Source organism: Lolium rigidum, chromosome 2 (genome assembly GCF_022539505.1).
Source record: "Lolium rigidum isolate FL_2022 chromosome 2, APGP_CSIRO_Lrig_0.1, whole genome shotgun sequence".
In the NCBI taxonomy this organism is placed as follows: Eukaryota; Viridiplantae; Streptophyta; class Magnoliopsida; order Poales; family Poaceae; genus Lolium; species Lolium rigidum.
Window position 1 is genome coordinate 6,350,850 of NC_061509.1, and position 20,007 is coordinate 6,370,856.

At 45.1% G+C, this 20,007-nt stretch overlaps 1 protein-coding gene across 1 annotated transcript; it reads right to left on the reverse strand.

The window, feature by feature from the left end:
• Positions 1 to 8,554: 8,554 nt before the first annotated feature.
• Positions 8,555 to 9,962, reverse strand: LOC124685892 (GDSL esterase/lipase At5g03610-like). The gene is made up of 4 exons (XM_047219916.1): positions 9,656 to 9,962; positions 9,284 to 9,570; positions 8,919 to 9,195; positions 8,555 to 8,790 (listed from the first exon to the last, which is right to left on the reverse strand). Exons 1-4 carry the CDS (start codon positions 9,960 to 9,962, stop codon positions 8,555 to 8,557), a joined length of 1,107 nt encoding a protein of 368 aa, XP_047075872.1.
• Positions 9,963 to 20,007: the final 10,045 nt, after the last annotated feature.

Consider the following 20,007-nt stretch of genomic DNA (forward strand, 5'->3'; position numbering starts at 1 on the left):
CAAAGTATATGATGTAAGAGCTTAAACATGAGCACAACAATTGCCAAGTATCAAATTATACAAGACATTTTAGAATTACTACATGTAGCATTTTCCAATTCCAACCATATAACAATTTAACGAAGAAGAAACTTCGCCATGAATACTATGAGTAGAGCCTAAGGACATACTTGTCCATATGCTACAGCAGAGCGTGTCTCTCTCCCACAAAGTGAATGCTAGGATCCATTTTATTCAAACAAAACAAAAACAAAAACAAACCGACGCTCCAAGCAAAGTGCATAAGATGTGACGGAATAAAAATATAGTTTCAGGGGAGGAACCTGATAATGTTGTCGATGAAGAAGGGGATGCCTTGGGCATCCCCAAGCTTAGACGCTTGAGTCTTCTTAGAATATGCAGGGGTGAACCACCGGGGCATCCCCAAGCTTAGAGCTTTCACTCTCCTTGATCATAGTATATCATCCTCCTCTCTTGACCCTTGAAAACTTCCTCCACACCAAACTCGAAACAAACTCATTAGAGGGTTAGTGCATAATCAAAATTTCACATGTTCAGAGGTGACACAATCATTCTTAACACTTCTGGACATTGTCCAAAGCTACTGGAAGGTAATGGAACAAAGAAATCCACCCAACACAGCGAAAGAAGCAATGCGAAATAAAAGGCAGAATCTGTCAAAACAGAACAGTCCGTAAAGACGAATTTTAAAAGGGCACCAGACTTGCTCAGATGAAAATGCCCAAATTGAATGAAAGTTGCGTACATATCTGAGGATCACTCACGTAAATTGGCATAATTTTCTGAGTTACCTACAGAGAATTAGACCCAGATTCGTGACAGCAAAGAAATCTGTTTCTGCGCAGTAATCCAAATCTAGTATCAACCTTGCTATCAACGACTTTACTTGGCACAACAAAACACAAAACTAAGATAAGGAGAGGTTGCTACAGTAGTAAACAACTTCCAAGACACAAATATAAAACAAAGTACTGTAGCAAAATAAACACATGGGTTATCTCCCAAGAAGTGCTTTCTTTATAGCCATTAAGATGGGCTCAGCAGTTTTAATGATGCACTCGAAAGAAATAGTAGTTGAAGCAAAATAGAGCATCAAGAGGCAAATTCAAAACACATTTAAGTCTAACATGCTTCCTATGCATAGGAATCTTGTAAATAAACAAGTTCATGAAGAGCAAAGTGACAAGCATAGGAAGATAAAACAAGTGTAGCTTCAAAAATTTCAGCACATAGAGAGGTGTTTTAGTAACATGAAAATTTCTACAACCATATTTTCCTCTCTCATAATAACTTTCAGTAGCATCATGAGCAAACTCAACAATATAACTATCACATAAAGCATTCTTATCATGAGTCTCATGCATAAAATTATTACTCTCCACATAAGCATAATCAATTTTATTAGTTGTAGTGGGAGCAAATTCAACAAAGTAGCTATCATTATAATCATCATAAATAGGAGGCAAAGTATCATCAAAGTAAATTTTCTCCTCAATGCTTGGGGGACTAAAAAGATCATGAAACCAGCTTCCCCAAGCTTAGAACTTTCTATATCATTATCAACAATGGTTTTCAAAGCGTTCATACTAATATTACTACCAGCATGCAAATAAGATTTCATAGGTTTTTTAATTTTCGCATCAAACAATCCATGTTTTAAATCAGGAAATAGAATAAGAAGCTCATTCTTGTCCATTATGCCAAACTAGTGTAAACAAGAAACAAAAAGATGCAATTGCAGGATCTAAAGAAAATAGCTTCGAGTACTTACAACGGCGAAAATAGCTTAGTAGCCGAGATCCGGAGTGTGAGTACCTTTTACCTTTCCTCCCCGACAACGGCGCCAGAAAAGTGCTTGATGTCTACGGGAGCTTCTATTCTTGTAGACAGTGTTGGGCCTCCAAGAGCAGAGGTTTGTAGAACAGCAGCAAGTTTCCCTTAAGTGGATCACCCAAGGTTTATCGAACTCAGGGAGGAAGAGGTCAAAGATATCCCTCTCATGCAACCCTGCAACCACAAAGCAAGAAGTCTCTTGTGTCCCCAACACACCTAATAGGTGCACTAGTTCGGCGAAGAGATAGTGAAATACAGGTGGTATGAATGAATATGAGCAGTAGTAATGGCGCCAGAAAATAGCTTGCTGGCGTGTGGTTGATGGTGGTAATATGGTAGCAATGAGAGCAAGTAAACAAGCAGCGATAGCGATATTTAGGAACAAGGCCTAGGGAATAGACTTTCACTAGTGGACACTCTCAACTTTGATCACATAACAGAATAGATAAATGCATACTCTACACTCTCTTGTTGGATGATGAACACATTGCGTAGGATTACACGAACCCTCAATGCCGGAGTTAACAAGCTCCACAATTCAATGTTCATATTTAAATAACCTTAGAGTGCATGAAAGATCGACACGACTAAACCAAGTACTAACACAGCATGCACACTGTCACCTTCACACTATGTAGGAGGAATAGATCACATCAATACTATCATAGCAATAGTTAACTTCACAATCTACAAGAGATCATGATCATAGCATACGCCAAGTACTAACACGGATGCACACACTCGTCACCATTACACCGTGCAGGAGGAATAAAACTACTTTAATAACATCACTAGAGTAGCACATGGATAAATTGTGATACAAAACACATTGCAATCATAAAGAGATATAAATAAGCACTTCACTATGCCATTCATAACGAGTGAATAAGTATTCTGTGAAATATAGCCTAAGAGACCCACACGGTGCACACACTCGTCACCTTTACACACGTGGGACAAGGAGTCTCCGGAGATCACATAAGTAAAATTCACTTGACTAGCATAACGACATCTAGATTACAAGCATCATCATATGAATCTCAATCATGTAAGGCAGCTCATGAGATTATTGTATTGAAGTACATAGGAGAGAGATGAACCACATAGCTACCGGTACAGCCCCGAGCCTCGATGGAGAACTACTCCCTCCTCATGGGAGACATCAGCGTTGATGAAGATGGCGGTGGTGTCGATGGAGGAGCCTTCCGGGGGCACTTCCCCGCCCCGGCGGCGTGCCGGAACAGAGACTCCTGTCCCCCAGATCTTGGCTTCGCGATGGCGGCGGCTCTGGAAGGTTTCTCGTGTCGTGGTTTTTCCGTATCGAGGTTTTAGGTCTGGGACCTTTAAATAGGCGAAGAGGCGGAGTCGGAGGGGCGACGAGGCGGCGACACCATAGGGGGGCGCGGCCCAGGCCCTGGCCGCGCCACCCTGTCGTCTGGGGCCCACAGGGCCCTCCTCTGGCGGCTCTCGGGTGTTCTGGAAGCTTCGTGGAAAAATAGGATGCTGGGTCTTGATTTCGTCCGATTCCGAGAATATTTCCTTACTAGGATTTCTGGAACCAAAAAACAGCAGAAAACAGGAACTGGCCCTTCGGCATCTCGTCAATAGGTTAGTTCCGGAAAACGCATAATATGACATAAAGTATGCATAAAACATGTAGATATCATCAATAATGTGGCATGGAACATAAGAAATTATCGATACGTCGGAGACGTATCAGCTATATATATGAGAATGGATCGTCCGATAATTTTTTGCATATGATAATCTAACAAAATTGTGTAATTTTGCTATACAACTGAAGTACATGTGTTTTATTTTGTTTAACTTAGCTAGACCCAATTCTCAAGCAACAAATATTACGGTGCATCTCTGGTGACCAACTTAGGCACTGCTGCTACTTCTAGTTGTGAAAACTAGTCAACCTTCTGGTCTCTTATCTCCGGCGTGCCACTGCCATTGCAACGGCCGCTGGGAAGTATCATAGTTGGCACATCTATGATTATGTAAAAACATGGGTAGAGCGAAAAGAACATAAAATTCGAACCATCTACTTAATGTTAATGGTTGGGTAGTGTAGATTCGGTGTCCCAGTACTGATATTGAGTAGGAGCTCCCACAGTCTCTTCGGACGACTTCCTCATAATTAAGGCATCCATGTCAGCAATTCGCGTGCTTGTGAATCTTAGCCGTTTATCCATTGAGATGCCCAACAAAGATCTAGCATCCCCTGAGACACCCAGCAAAGAGAAGATAGAACGACCTACCTAGCTCTATAAATACAAGTCTGTCATCATAAGCCGCGTATGGGGCGCGTGTGTAGTGGCGGAGCCACGTTGTGGCTGTGTAGTCAAGCGACTACATAGCAATTTTGCAAATCAAATACCCTACTTATGTATATGCCCCAATGCTGAACGTAAAAAAGCAATGCCACCGTGGTAGTACCTCCAAGAATTTAGTCATGTGCGACCTATGCTAGTGTAGTCATCTGTTTTCCGTTGTCTACAAATCCCAGCTACGTCGTTTGTGTGGTTCTATATAAATTTAGGATTCATTATTGACATACGAGAGGCACTTGAGCGAATACTTTTTTCCATGAAACCACTTCTGTCGTATAGTTTGTAATGGAGCCAAGTTCATTTATTATTTGAAAAATGAAAGTTTAAAAATAGAACAGCAGTTATAATTTGCAACTATTAATAAGATTATAAGAACTACATAATGTGAGCATGGACATGGAAGGCCAGTTTTTCAGTAGTACTCCCTCCAACCTGGGTTACTAGTTCTGGTACACAGCTGATCGAGTGGACTGAGAGTGTATATATTAGCGGCAGTGTTAGGTACCAGATGCACACACCAAACGAAGTAAACCCTTGATCTAAAGCAAGTCCATAACTAGCCCCGGGAAATTGTGCCGTCCGCAAGTCTAAGTGCAGCTCCTCATTTACAGAGTCGGTAGAACCGATATGGTGGGCTAAATATTGTTGATCGTAGCAGCTGATCGAGTGGACTGAGAGCAATACTGTGTAGATAATAGCGGCAGTGTTAGGTACCGGATGCACACACACAAAACGAAGTAAACCCTTGATCCAAAGCAAGTCCATAACTAACCCCGGGAAATTGTGCCGTCCGCAAGTCTAAGTGCAGCTCATCGTTTACAGAGACGGTAAAACTGATATGGTAGGCTAACATGATTTGCATAGGCGATTAATTAGTGTAAATCAATGCATTCTAAATACTGCTACTAGTTGGCCATCCATCCAGAGAAGACCATCCCCACACGGAAGTCCAAGAGATGACCGAAAATTATCTAGTTCCCGCCCTGCCTTCTTCCCTCCTCTCCCTCAAAATTCAAATCATTCTGAAACGTCTGAACCTTCCTTTATAAATACAAGATCATTATCACACACCACGTGCGGGTTGCGCGTGTGACTTAGACTTTTACTTGTCGAGGAGAGGAGAGGAGAGCGAGTGCCATGGCCGGCCAAGGAGAGGAGAGGCATGCCGATGGTTGGGATGGATTGTGTGTGGGCGCTCCGGCAAGGTGGCATGGACCGTCATGGACAGGAGAGGAGAGCGAGTGCCATGGTCGGCCAAGGAGAGGAGAGGCCTGCCGATGGTTGGGATGGATTGTGTGTGGGCGCTCCGGCAAGGTGCGACCTAATGGCACTTGTTGCTTTATGTCCTCACAACCCGTCAACTGCATCTGTATCATCAGGTTAGTTTTACAGATTCTTAATTCCCTTTATTTTGATGTGTATTATTTTCTGCACAAACAGATTTATTTTCGTACGTAGCTTGGTGTCGATGCTGCTCCAATACTACCTTTTGGGTTTTGGTTTTTGTTGAGATGGATTACTGATTGGACTACTACCTTGGAGCCTTACCTTGATCATTGTTACTCCTAAGTGCATCACTGAACGAATACAATGCTCCCATTGCCATCACTTGCATAGACTCCGGTGTTTGTGGAGCGATGGGGAGCAGCGATCGGCCGCTGCATCCCCTCCCGCAATCAAAGCCATCTACTTTCATCTTAATGATGGGCTCCCAGCCATCTCTAACTTTTTAGAATAGAAGCTTCACACTTTAATTTCTCTTCTCTAATTTCTCTTCTCTAATGGGCGCCGACGCGGTCGTGGACGAGCTTCACGCGTCGTCGGCAAAAGCTCGACTATTTCGAGCTTGACACGACGGACGCGGGCCTCCCGGCGGGCCGCCTCGTATTCTCGGACCTGGCGGACGGCGTCCGCCTCCTCCCGGCGGAAGCGAGCGCGAGCCTCCGCCTCGCTGACGGCTTTGGTCTGCGCGAGGACGGCCTCCTCGTCGTCGCTTCCATGGACGTAGTCCCCGATGGAGATGGTGGGCGACCGCGCGGGGATGAGGTCCTCGTCGTCGCTGCTATCCTAATGAGTGCAAGGCACTAGCGTAGCGCGTATGCATGCAGATAGTGCACAGCAGGAATCCCGAAATTTTAATGAGTGCAAGGCACTAAGTCGTCTGAGAACTAGTTTCGTTCTCAATCGAATGATATCATCAAATTTTAATTGCAACTCATATTGACTAGCACAAATCGCTAAATAAACCAAATGGTGTAGGACCTAACTTTGAGTGCATGAAAACACTCATAAGCCACCAACACATTGTCTGTAATCAGACGCCCTGGGACAAACGCACTTTGTGTCAGGCTAATTATCTCAGGAAGTATCGCCTTCAGCCTATTTGCAAGCACTTTTGAGATGATCTTGTACAGTACGTTGCAAAGGCTAATTGGCCTGAATTGAGTGATCAACTATGGTTCATTTACTTTTGGGATTAACACGATCGCTGTATCGCAGAGCAGAGTTAGGTTTTTCTTACCAATTCCACTTACCAATAGCGCTTCACTCCCAGACGCAAACGGGCGCGCGGTAAAAATATGTACGCGGGACGATGCAAATAGACGCGCGTTACCACTTTTGGACGTCCGATATGCGTCGGCCCGGTGGAGATGCCCTAATAAGTGCAAGGCAGTGGCGTAGCGCGTATGCATGGAGATAGTGCATAGCAGGAAAGCGACGTGACCTCCACCTCCTGACACAGCGCAACAGCAGGGAGAAAGGTTACCGGTTTATGACCATCCAATATAGATCGAACGTTAGTAAATGCAACTGATTTTGGGGGGGCGGATCCGACAACCGACGCCTAGCGCACGCCTCTTCTTAAGGCAACAACTGTCAAAGGAGAGAAGCATCCTCAAGATCACGGCCTGGGCGGCGGCGGAGAATTGTCCCCTGTAATCGAATATTACCACCATCATTGTAATCGGATATTGCCACCATATACTTCTGATAAGAATAGATCCCAACGGTATCATGACATCCGGTATCAGATTTGCCGGGTCGATCTCCTTTCCCCCACCACACTGGAAACCCGCCGCTATACTGCCAATTGACGTCGCCTCCTCTCCACCATGGATCCCGCTCTCAAGGAGTATCTTGAAAAATGAGGCAGGACACGGCGACGCTCTTGACCGAGAACTAGGAGACAACGTCGATGTAGTTGTGCCAGGAATCGGCTTCGCTCATGGCCCGACAGGAGGCCATGTCAAACCAGATCGCAAATCAGACCACTCAACTAGCTGATTTATGTGCATGGAAGCCGAATCTTGAAGCCCGCTCGGGGCAACTCCAAGCTACCGTGGCGGATCTGCAACAAGCGTCTCATTCTGGTGCTGCAGTTGCAACCGTGCGCGGATCAGAAGCGGCTCAAGCCACCGGCCTACAAACCTTCGCACTGCGTCGAGATGATCCACGGGCCAGTTGGCCATGACTCCGTCAACACACCCACCGTTAGTACCTCCGGTTACAAGCATGTTCTCTTTTCAGCAACCTCTGACCGCGCATGTTGCTGATTCTGCATCGTTGGCTAGCCAAATCATCGTGAGTCTGGGTGCAAACCTCCTACCATGTCGTTTCCACTTTCTCGGGTGATAAGCCAGACCTATGGAAAACTTTGTCCAAAAATGATTTCCAATTATTTGCCATCCATGATTCATATTGGTTTAGCATGGAAATTCTCCATTTATCTGTACTAGCAGGGATCTGGCTCCAATCAGTGCAAAAAAAAAAAGTCACACTCCATTGGGATGCTTTTACCCCTTTAGTATGTACACGTTTTGGGCGTGATAGCCACACTTCCTGATATTACAGTTCTATAAATACAATTCTGTTGTCATAAGCCACGTGCGGGGTGCGTCTGTTAGTTTGACTTTAACATTTACTTGTAGAGGAGAGGAGAGTGGAGAGAAGAAGAGAGAGCGTTCTACTTTGAGATATATATGTATCCTTGTCATGTATATATAGCCGTTAGTGGGATGATTGAATCTCAATCTTGCAGTCTATCATCAGTCGCAGCCTGAGCGCCGTCTTGCATATGTTAGATGGATTTGTTTGACAAATCGAATCAGAAATTATTATGGATGTCGCCGTATCTAAGCTTCGTAGTAGTTATGTAGTCAATTAATTATATAATTCCCAAAAGGCCTAGAACACATCTTCGTTGTTCATGGAAGATGGAAGACTACGAACATAATTTTCACAAAAAAAGGTTTAATCGTGTAATAAATAGAATTATTAAAGAGTAAAAAAATCCATAGCTCTAGATACTCCAAGCCAGTACAATCGAAGAGAAACAATAAAAATATGTACGAAAATCCTAGCTAGTCTTGATCTACAAACTCTCTCAATGGCTTCTCCAACTGTTTCATCACTGCCTCCCACCCTGCATGTGTCGGGTGCATGTCGTCCCAGTAGAAAAATTTGCTGGACTTGTCGCACACCGTGTAAAGAAGCTCCGACGACTCGCCTTGTTGTCCACAGTAACCCTTTGAATCGAAACTTTCACAGCACGGCGACAACTTCCGCTTGAATTGCTTGGATAGCTCTTGGCCTTTACCTATAGGTACATCAGATAAAATTGTTCGTATCAATTTCAAACACAGAATCAAATTCATAGATTAGAAATCTTATACTTAATAGCATTGATACAATGATACTTGCAGATGCATGCATGTATGTACGTACCTGGTACATTATCCACGATGTTACTGAAGCCGGTGTAGAGGTCGACAACGTGGACATTCTTCTTTGCTTCCATCACTTGTTTCAGGTTATTGTTATGGACAGATGCACCCAGGTTTCCGAAGACGTCACACGCGGTGTAGTTGCTTGTCCTTGTTTGTGATGGCGTGCAGCCGAAAGGGTGCAAGTTGTTCACAAGAACCTTTGTCACCCCGAGCTTCTGCAGTTGGTCCACATTGTCGGCAATCTCCTTGGTCACCTTCGCAATATAAGCATTGATCTGCATACATACATGATAGTATCAGAATTAGTAAGTAAGAAGCAGAGATAAATAAATAAATAAATAAATAACGCCGGTAGCTACTCACATGGTTGGGTGTAGTGAGGCCAATCACGCCGGTGTTCGCATGGTAGTCGTTGCCGGAGATGGCCACCAGCGCGACGGAGCGACTCAATTGCTTCTCTGAGATGATCCCGTCTTTAACCATCTTCTTGAAAGTGTCCACTTGCTTGGCGAGGGTGGGGACCTTGTGTGCCGACGTGGTTTCCAGCACGCCAGCGCCGCCATGAGCGAAGGTCATGCCGGACGGGTCGCATGTCTTCTGCGCCGTGAGGGCATGGGCTGGAGGTGCTTCCTCGAGCCTGAGGATCGTTGCTGAAATTAAGGAACCAGAGATCACATGAGTAAGTATATATACTATATTAGCTACTAATTGACAATCATACCGAGTAGTACATACCAATGAAATCAGACTGAATTTTGTAGTTGGAGAAGCGTCCCGACGGAGTATTTGGTCGCGGGTTTCCATCGGTGTCAACATAGGAGGAGCCGTAGGGGTATGCCCACTGCCGGGACATCTGGGTGACAGGGTCGGTTAGCGGGAGGTTCCCGTTGTCGGCGAAGTCATCCCCGAAGACGAAAAGGCTGTAGCTTGACAGCTTCTTCTGATGGCCGTCGGCAGGGGCAGGCCGGGCCTCAACTCCATTGGGGTTCAGAACAAGGAGGACGAGGAGGATGACGCCCAGGACGGTCCTATGGAGCTTCATTGCCTCTAGTCTAGTGCTTCTGTTTGCGGGCGCGGATACGAGGATCCTCGAACTCGTCTTCTGCGCTACGCTCCTCTCTTCCTATTTATGGAACCAGCAACGCAAAGCTCAAATACCAGGAAGGTAAAGTCGTAAACGGACTCGCGGTGTCGGTCGGAATCGGAGACCACAGCAAGATCGGCCTACAGCACGGTTGGACACGGATTCATGTACAGGTACGCGTACAGCACAATCGGACACGGAGTTCACTACCCAAGCCAACGACCAGCTGCACGTCATGGCCCTCATTGCATATGGTCCCTTCGGGCTTTCTCCTTTCAACATTTTAGACTAATCACAATGCATAGTATCATATAGAAGTATCATGCGTATGATACTAATAGATGTTACTATCTTCACAATGCATGATATCATATACTAGTATCATAGTTTTCATATATTAATTGTTTTGTAGAATCTCAATGCAAATATATGTACAAGATTTACTTGACATTAATTTTTCTTGTAGTATGTGCTATGATACAGTATCTACCTATGATACTAGTACCCTCTCTCTCATCCTTAATTGCACTGCCACATCAGCATTTTGCATGCATGGAATGCATGATACTACCTATGATACTCCCATTGTGGCTAGTCTTAAGAAGGAAAACGCTTCGCTACAGCCGGGGGATCAGATGCGCGCATCGTCCTGATCCTGCTTGCGCCACGCGTCCGTGAGTGTGGGAGACAGCGAGCGGTTCGGGGTCCCACCACGAGCCTTACCTTAGGGCATCTCCAACCGCGCGACCCAAACCGCGCCCGCGCGTCCGTTTGGGTCGAGCCGGACAAAAACGCGGCCCAGCGCGGGGACGCACCGCAAAAGCGGACGGCCGCGGCGTCCGGAACGACGCAAACCCGGCCCAAATCTGGGCTAGGTTTGCGTGGCCGCGGATGGCACGCGCCGTCCGCTCGCGTCCGGGCGCTGGTCGCCTCGTCTCCCTGGGGCCCACCTGTCGGTGACCAGAGAGTCTATTAAATGGGGACTGGACGACTGCCTCTCCATCGGCAGATCCGTCCACTCCAGTCCCCACTCCACTCCCCGCAGCGAAACCGCCGCCATGGCCAAGCGACGGTTCGGTTCCGCCAACGACGACGAGGCGAGCAGCAGCCGCCCTTGCCCGCCGGCGCTGCGGGCTGCGGGAAGAAACCGAGGCAGCCTCCACATCGGAGAGGCCGCCCGCGGTGGTGCGGCATTGCCGCAACCGCCGCCTCTCCTGCTCGAGCCGAAGCCCGAGTCCTCGGAGGAGGACCCGGACCTCCGCGCCGCGCTGATGATCTCGGCGGCGGAGGAGGAGGCGAAATGGCCGCACCTCCATGCGGCCATTCGCACCTCCGAGATGGAGGAGGCGGCCCGGCGGGAGGTCGAGGAGGCGGAGGGCTGGGAGCTCTACGCCCAGGCCCGCCAGGCGCGACGGGAGGAGGAGGAGGCGGCGCGGCGGGAGGAGGCCAGGCGTCGCGCCGACGAGGAGCGCCGCGAGGAGCAGCGGCGCCGCCAGGAGGCCAGGCGCCGCGCCTGGCAGGAGAGGCAGCAGCGCCTCAGGGAGGAGGCGCTGCTCCGTGCGCCGCCGCAGCCTCGGGTGGCTCCGGACCCACCACTCGGCCTGGGAGGAGGCCCTGTGGTCTCCGTGGCCGGAGTCCCCGGCGCGGCCGAGCCACAAAAGCGCCTCGCCGCCCGGGGACGTCGTCCACGACGACGACGTCGCCGACGACGCCCACAGGGGCTAGGCGGCGCACCGGCGGCCACCGCGCCGCCGACCAAACCCTAATAGAGGGTTTTTAGTTTATATTTAAAATCCATATAGGGGCTTCTTTTGTTAGTTATTTGCCCAAAATAGGGCTATGTACAAATTTGCCCAAAATAGGGCATATGTTTAATCAAATATCGTTTAAATTTGCCATTTTCCTTTTGTTTTCGTGTTTCTCCCATTATGCAATGCGTCCGCGCGTTGGGCGCATCGCGTGAAATGACCCAGCGTACCACTGCATGGTGTAGTACACAAGTCGTTGACATAACACAAGTGAAACACCGTTCCACTCATATTACATCTCTCAGAGTGGTACAACAGAAACATATGCGAGTCCAAGGTATGTCTATAGAAGGATACACAAGTTGTTTACAGAAGATCAACACAGCCTCCTACTTTACAGTGAGGTAAAAGTTCAAATAAAGTTCCAGAAGAACGACTCGTAGTCTATCTTATTGCTATCACTATCTCTAGAGATACTTGGCTTGCTATAGAAATCTAGCTATTTAGGTGCTAGGATTAGGGAAAGATTCCCTTCTAGTACTAGTCTAAGTTTCCACTCTAGCTGATGCAGAAGTTGACTCCATTGACTTCTTTGATTGGATTCTTCATCTTGTTGCAGTTGACTCCTTTGTCTTCGAGTTCCACGGTAGTTTCTCCTTCGGTGTCTCCATAGCTAAGCAGGGGATTTAAGAGTGGGATGAGTACGAGCGTACTCGAGCAAGTTCATATTAGGAAATAGGTGTATCATGCACTAGCTACAGCCATAGACCGGAAAGTCATAGGCCAATGCAAGTTTTCATAAACATTTCTTCAAAAGGTTTATTTTATTCTGAAAACTATGCCCGTCAGTCTTCACAGGTTGACCAGAACTTCATGGAGTTCCTTTCCTGCCGCGTTCGCAGTTCCCTTCCCAGAACAAGGAGTGACAGCCACAATTTTGATACCCTCTGCAGAGGTGCGTTACTTTTCCCATAAGAGACCTTATCCTTGTTGCCAACCGGGCTCGAGATTCCGTCCACACTTCCTTGGTGTGAGGTCAGGTATAAGATCCAAGCCAATCACTGCCTTCTCCGCGACCTCGCAGACCCACCCTTTTGTAAGTCTGTCCTCCCCTATATCTATGGGTAGACCAACACAGGCACTTGTTCTCCCCTATACCGTTAAGGTAGACCGATACGAACAACTTATGTGCCATGTCCTATACACCATAGATAGACCGATCCGGACAACCCTTACAATCCTTCATAGACCAATAATAAGTCTGCCCTCCCCTGTATCTAATGGTAGACCGTGACGGACCACATGTCCCCACCTTTACCAAAGATAGACCGATCCAGGCAACCCTTATCACTAGTCCGTTGGCATGCGAGAGGGAAAAGATACAGCTGACTTCCCCAGAGCCATTATAGATCTTATGGTTAACGCGATATGTATGGCGCTAGAATCACTGGATGGCATTGGTACTTAATCCTAGATGAATAGTACCCGTGCAATGGAACCTCAACCAATCAACACATACCATGGTTCCATTGCCCACCACATAGTCATATTCATAATTGTAAAATAATATTTGCTTTTCAATGCAAGAGTGATAAGTATAGTACTTTGCATATAATTTGATAAAAATAATCAAATGACATGAGCAAGCGATGAACTTGCCTTTCTTGACCGCAAGATTATGCAGGCAAAAGCTTCGATACGTGAGAACTCCAAATTCTGAAATACCATCATTGTCCGGTAAGGACAATGTTTAAAGAACTGGCAAAGATGCTATAATGCATAGTATGAGATGCAATCGTCCCGAGCGTAACCTAACCTCGATGATTTAGGATGGATGAGTTGTAAAGATTTCTTTAGGGTTTGTTGCACTTTTAGAATGTTTCTCAAACAAGGTTATTATTAAGGTTTGGTTATATTAGCATCATAACCAAGTTATATAAGACATCATAACAGTCATTCACATAAAGAATAGTGGTGGAATAATATATAAAGAACAGTTGTCAATTTTAAGTTCTACAGAACACGGTTGATGATTACTTATATTATACTTCAAAAGAATAACTTTTGAAGAACATGTTGTTTAAGAAATAATGAGTATTTCAAAGAAGGATTAGGGCTTTTAAGGTTTGATTGACATCTGTACTTCAAAAGAATAACTTTTGAAGAACAGGTTAAATAAGAATATGAACGATTATACATAGGAGCTATGGCTTTCTAGGTTTACTATTGGATTCATTTAGTTCTCTAATAGGAACTAGTTGGGTTCTTAAATAGAATTGGTCTATACATAGCAAGTATTGGCAGGTTTATTGCTATAGTTTCTTCTAAGCATCATATCAAAGGATGGTTATCAAGATGGTTCTATAAATTAGCTATTAGGGTTTACTATTGTTCCACAATTGCTTCACTAAGTAATCTCTAATTGCTTCTAAACTATATGGTTTATAATTTCTTTAATAGGGTTTAGTTGAATAGGAGTATGTAATGTGAATTGCTACACAAGGTTGGTACTAGGGTTTATCATTATGGTCCTACTAGGGTTTGATGGTTGAGGTTGATTCTAATGGTGTGGTATAATGGATTGGTGATCAATGGCACTACTCTAATTAACAAGCTAGGGTTTATACCTAGGTGGCACTAGTGAATCATATAGGTTTTTAACTAAGAATATGGACATGAAATGATAATCTCATGTGACTTGGTTTTATGATAGTAGATCCTGAGCATGCATTTAATTGTTGCTTATTCAGGTTCTATATGTTAAGTAAATCTCACATGATTACATGTGACACAAAACTAGGGTTTTAGAGTTGCTTCTAAAGTGGAATGATCACATGGGTTAAATCTTTAGGGTTTTAGAATTGAAACAATTTGAGATGATTACATGAAATAACGGAATCAAGGTCTTACTCAAATTGAAACTAGGTTTTCTAAATTATGATCCAATCCTTAAAGTAATACTTGGTATTAGAATTAATGTGATTAAGTACTTTTCATAAAATTAATAATAGCCTTATCATTTAATTATTTTGAAAAGGTTTAAGAATTAAGATAAATTTTAGTTAGGGTTTAATTTCCAGAATTAAGGTTTTATAATTATGATTAGGTTTTAAGCTAATGACTTGTTAATTAAAGAATGTTTAAGTAAACAAGTTTTGACTTACCAAAATAATATTGGCTTTTAATATTTTCTTGATTTATTATTATTTAAAGAAATAGTAAATGGCAATTTGCACATTAGGGTTTATGAATTACCACTAATATTTTAATTGATGAGTATATGATCAAGAAAATTAATCTTAACATTTTAATTAGTTAGTGAATAGTTAAAATTTAAATTTGAAACTTCACTAATTATTGAATTCAAATTGTATTTTAAATAAATGAAATGGCATAATTAATAAGGTTAAAAATAAGTGAAATTTTATTTTGACACACATTTTTGTTTTATATTTTATTTGAATAGAGTTAATTTTTGTGAGCATTTTGATATATTATTCATAATTTTCTGAGTTGAAATGAATTTTATATGATTTTGCAAAGTTTCAGCGATTTTCTGGAATTTATAAATAAAACAAAAGCTAAACGTACCGGTTCGAGTTACACACATAGAGACTGACGAGTGGGTCCTTTGACCAGTCAACTGCCACGCGGGCAGGAGACTAGTCAAAGGTGCTGAGGTGGCGGTGGACACGCCTCTCTCGCCGTCGGCTTGACGCCGGCGACCAGGCGAGGACGGCGGCGCCGATTTAGTGACTCCCAGGACGCGCGAACACATGCTACCGAACCCCCGTGACCTACTGAGTACGATGGTGGTAGCCGTTTATCGAAACGCTCACCGGAGCATCACCGGCATCCATGTGCCGCGGCGGCGCACTCCGGTGAATGATGAATCTCGAGCTACAGAGGGTTCTAGGAAGCAAGAGTAGATGCTGGAGATGCGTGAGCTCACCAGGAAGACGATGAGACCCTCGGCGAGACTGGAGGTGGTCGGAGACGGTGGCGATTGGCGATTCTCCGGCGAGCCCGAGGGAAAGGGAACGCCAGAATTACTCCTCCTCCTGGCTCCCCTGGATGCTCTGCTTGATCTGTAGAACGACAACATCGAGGCGCACCTCCTCGACCTAACGGTGGACTCCGGGGTGGCTTCTATCGACGGCTAGCCGGAGAACTGGCCGGCCATGGCGGTGGTTCCAGTGAGAGATAGAGAGTTCTAGATAGGGATTGAGAGGGCGGCGAAGAACAAGGACTGCACGGCGATGCTTCGGATGTATTTATAGAGCCAGAGGAGGTCAAATTAGGAAGTTCACCGCCGGCGACGGCCGAGATGTGGCGGTGACATTGGTACTGCAAACGAGCACGAATCAAGATGTTTTTAGATAGGCTCGGACGCGGACGAGCTTGGAGGTACCTCTGAGATGATCTCTGGCGTCCGGGAGCATCTCTATCCGCAGCGAGGACGTGGCCGGCTCCTCCTCTGCGCTGTCGACGCCGGGGAAGAAGACGAGGCCCTTTTTCTTCTTCGCTGAAACGGTACATGGTGTTGGGCTGACTTCGTTCGCGGGCTGGGCCGAGTCTGGGCTGCGTTGGCCTGCTACAGTGCTGGGCAAGGTAAGGCTTTCCCTCTCTTTTTCTTTTTCAAATTTCTGTTTTATATTTTATGTTTTCCATTTTGTTATTTGAATTCAAATCTGAATTCTGTTTTGTTTTGCAGGTTCTAAAATATTTGAATATCATAAAAAATTGATAATGAGACTCACTGTATTGTTTTGTTTTCAAACAACCATTTTATAATTGTTTAATTTTGGTGTTCTTATGAGGCACAACTTAAAATTTCAAATAAATATGAATTTTAGGGTTCAACTCAATTGCTTTCAAATTTATAAATTAAATATGTTTAAATGCTTTAAATCTTAGATCATGTGCAGGGTGAACATATTCTATTTTGCAAGTGCTTAACCATAGTGAGGTTCACATATATTTTTTAATTAAGGTTAAAGTTTAAAATAAATGGTGTTGAGAATGGAATTGTGTTATGATTGTATGTGAAGAATTATTCCTATGGTTTTAAGAAGATGGCTAAGAAAATTCTATAATCACTAATCTGGTTGTAGTAAACTTTAGCTTGAACTAATTGAGATGGATCCTATGTTTATAATTAGCAATGCATTTGCTAATGATGGTTTAATTTATAGAACACTACTCCATTTGGTCTACTAACATGGAAAGGTAGAGTTCAATATTTTATGTGAAGTAATTCCTAGGTGAAAGGTTTAGGGTTTTGGTGATGCTTCACTAATTGAAGTATTAAATAGGCATGAGGTATGGCAGGGTTCTACTCATGACCCAAAGTAATCCATGGATTGGAATTCAAATGTGGTTTAGGGTTTCAGTGGTGATCACCCAAGTGATACATAATTTAGGATTAAGATATGGTACAAGCTTTGATCATGTTTTAGTGGCTAGGGTTATTCTCCTCACTTAGGTAGAATTATTGTATCAAGGCAATGCTAGGTTTGTCTCAAGTGTTTGGATAGGCAGGGTTTAAATACCATATCAATACTACACAAGGCATGAGTATTGGTCTGGATTAACTACTATTGATATATTTAGCATTTCATGAGAAGGATGAGATCTATGGATCACATATATAGGTTTAACTTATTATCTCAATTTATAAGAAAAGATCATGCATTAGACATGATCCACTTATTCCTCACTAATCTCTCTTCTTTAATACTTCTGCCACACACTCACTTAGATTCTTAGGGTTTATGATCATCACCCAAATTGTAATGATCAAGATATTGGCCTCATAACAATTCATTGGTGAATTATGGTTCTCTCTCCAAGATCAAGTATAAGTCAATATACTTGAGTATACCTCTTTAGGTTGAGCTCTTTTTAATAGGTAGGGTTTCTCTAGGGTTTATGATCATTACCAAGGTGTAATGATCACCACACTTGCCTCTCTCTTGGATCACTAGTAAAAGAGGTTCTTACTTACTATTAAGTATTAGCTAGGTCAAGTAGGGTTTAGCACTTGTCTTGTACTCCTTATAGCATTGATTAGTATTAATGGTTTACCTCACATAGATAGGTTGAATATTAAACTAGGTTCTACCCAATGGATAATATAAGCATATTAATGATTCTCTCCTTTCTCTAAGGTTTAATGGAATGAGTTGGGAAACAAGGTTGGAATGGTCAAAGTTAATGAAGAATGAATATGAATGTCCTTGGCTTGGGTTCAAGCATTGTAGTTGAAAAGATGTACCATGTGACTCATGGTAGGAACATTTATTTAGTAAAGACATGGAAAAGATAAGTAAAGCATAGGTTCTTAATTAGTTGTGTTCTTTGATTTATAGTTGAATAATTATTCATGTGTTGTTGTAAGGAATGTCATTTTGAGATCCTTTATAAGATCTTGTAGTGGATCCTTACTTAAGGTGTGGTTTTGTTGTAAAACTAATTCTATTTGATCTAGCCCATAGATCAAATCATCTCTACCCAAAACAGGGTTTTAGCAAAGATCACAGTGAAGTTTATAGTGCTTGACTTGATGATCTACTTCAATTCCAGCAAGTCAAGTGAAACTTCGATTCATTGTGGTAAGTTTTATTTGAAAGCGCGAAAATTCCCCGGATTTTCTATGCATGAATGCAATGCACACTTTGGTGTTCTCTCATTTTATTGTCTCTAAACCTGGGATATTACAGCGCGCGACCCAAACGGACACGCGGACGCGGGCCGCTGTCCGCGTGTCCGGGCGGCCACCCAAACGGCCCAAAACGGACGGCCCATCGCGTCCGTTTGGGTCAGCCGGTTGGAGATGCCCTTATCACCTGCGTTACTTTTCCTCCACACATTTCTTTTCCCTTCGCTTCTTCCATCTCCGGCAAAAAATTTCCTTCCGCCATGGATTACTCAGCCCACCGCCTCAGCACCCGCCCCACCATCACGCTGCCGGCCGGGCGCCGGGTCCGGCCACACCTGCTCCGCCCCGGATCTTCTCCCTCTCTTCTTCGTTGGCCTCCAGCTTTTTCTCACCCTGCCATGGATATGCTGCAAGGTGGGCGGTCGGAGGTGGGCGTTGCTGCAAGTGGAAGAGGCGGTTGCCGCCGGCGGCGGACGGGCGGCGGACGGTCTTGCTACAAAGGGCGGCTGGATTTGCCGCAAGGGGCCGGCGGCGGAAGCGGTTGCTGCCGGCGGCGAACGACCTTGCTACAAAGGGCTGCCGAGTTGCTACAAGGGGCGACCCGAGTTGCTACCGGGGCCGGAGGCGGATGCGGTCCGCCCGCCGCGTACGACCTGCTACAAAGGCTTGCCGGAGTTGCTGCAAGGGGCGGCCGGAGTTGCTGCGAGGGGCGGCGGCGTTGCTCACTTGCTCTCCCCGGGACGACGGCTTGCTCCCGTGGCACGACGACGTTGCCGCCAAGGCACATCGGAGCTTGCTACCAAGGTTCGTCGGTGTTTCGACGAGCGACATAGGACCCGTGAGAGTCGACGATGGCGCGGCGAGCCATGGCCGAAGGTGCTGCCGGTGTCGGTGCTGCGAGCTACATCCGGAAGCGCAGCTAGCCCCCGGCCGCAGGTGCTGCCGGCGGTGGCCGGCGAGGCTGCGAGGCGGCGAGATTCGCCGGAGCTCTGCACGACGGCGGTGGTGGCGGTCGGTAGGAGCGCGTCGGCATAGTTTTTGTGTGTTGAGTTTGCCGGCGGGTTTGTTCGTGTTGACCTTTTTCTATCTCTAGCAGAGAAATAGTACGTACGACCATCGGGAGAGAGACGCGTTGAGAAACTCGGCCAAGATCGACTCAATTAAGCGGCAGCGGACCCGGGGGATCAAATCCCCGATCCCCCGGGGGACGCTCAGTGCTTCCCTTTTAAGAATCGAGGTGAGACCTTGGCCTATTATTTATTCATTTCACAAAAAATTATCAATCTATCGATAACCATCCAAGCAGTACAAAGAACCTAAAAAGTAACAAAAATACAAATAGATCTATGGACCACCCAGCGATGACTACACACATTGGCGCAGGCCAAAAGTGTCACTGTAGCTGGTCAAAGCTTGTCGTAGAAGAATATATTGTAGTAGAAAAAACAGAAAGTCATCGTGCTAAGGTTGCAAAGAACCAACACACTAGAGCAACCATCGCCAAAGATGAGACTCATAGGTCGGAAGAGCCAGAACTAAAACTGCACCAACAAACACGAAAACCGACTTGATCCCAGGATATTCACGGGATGCA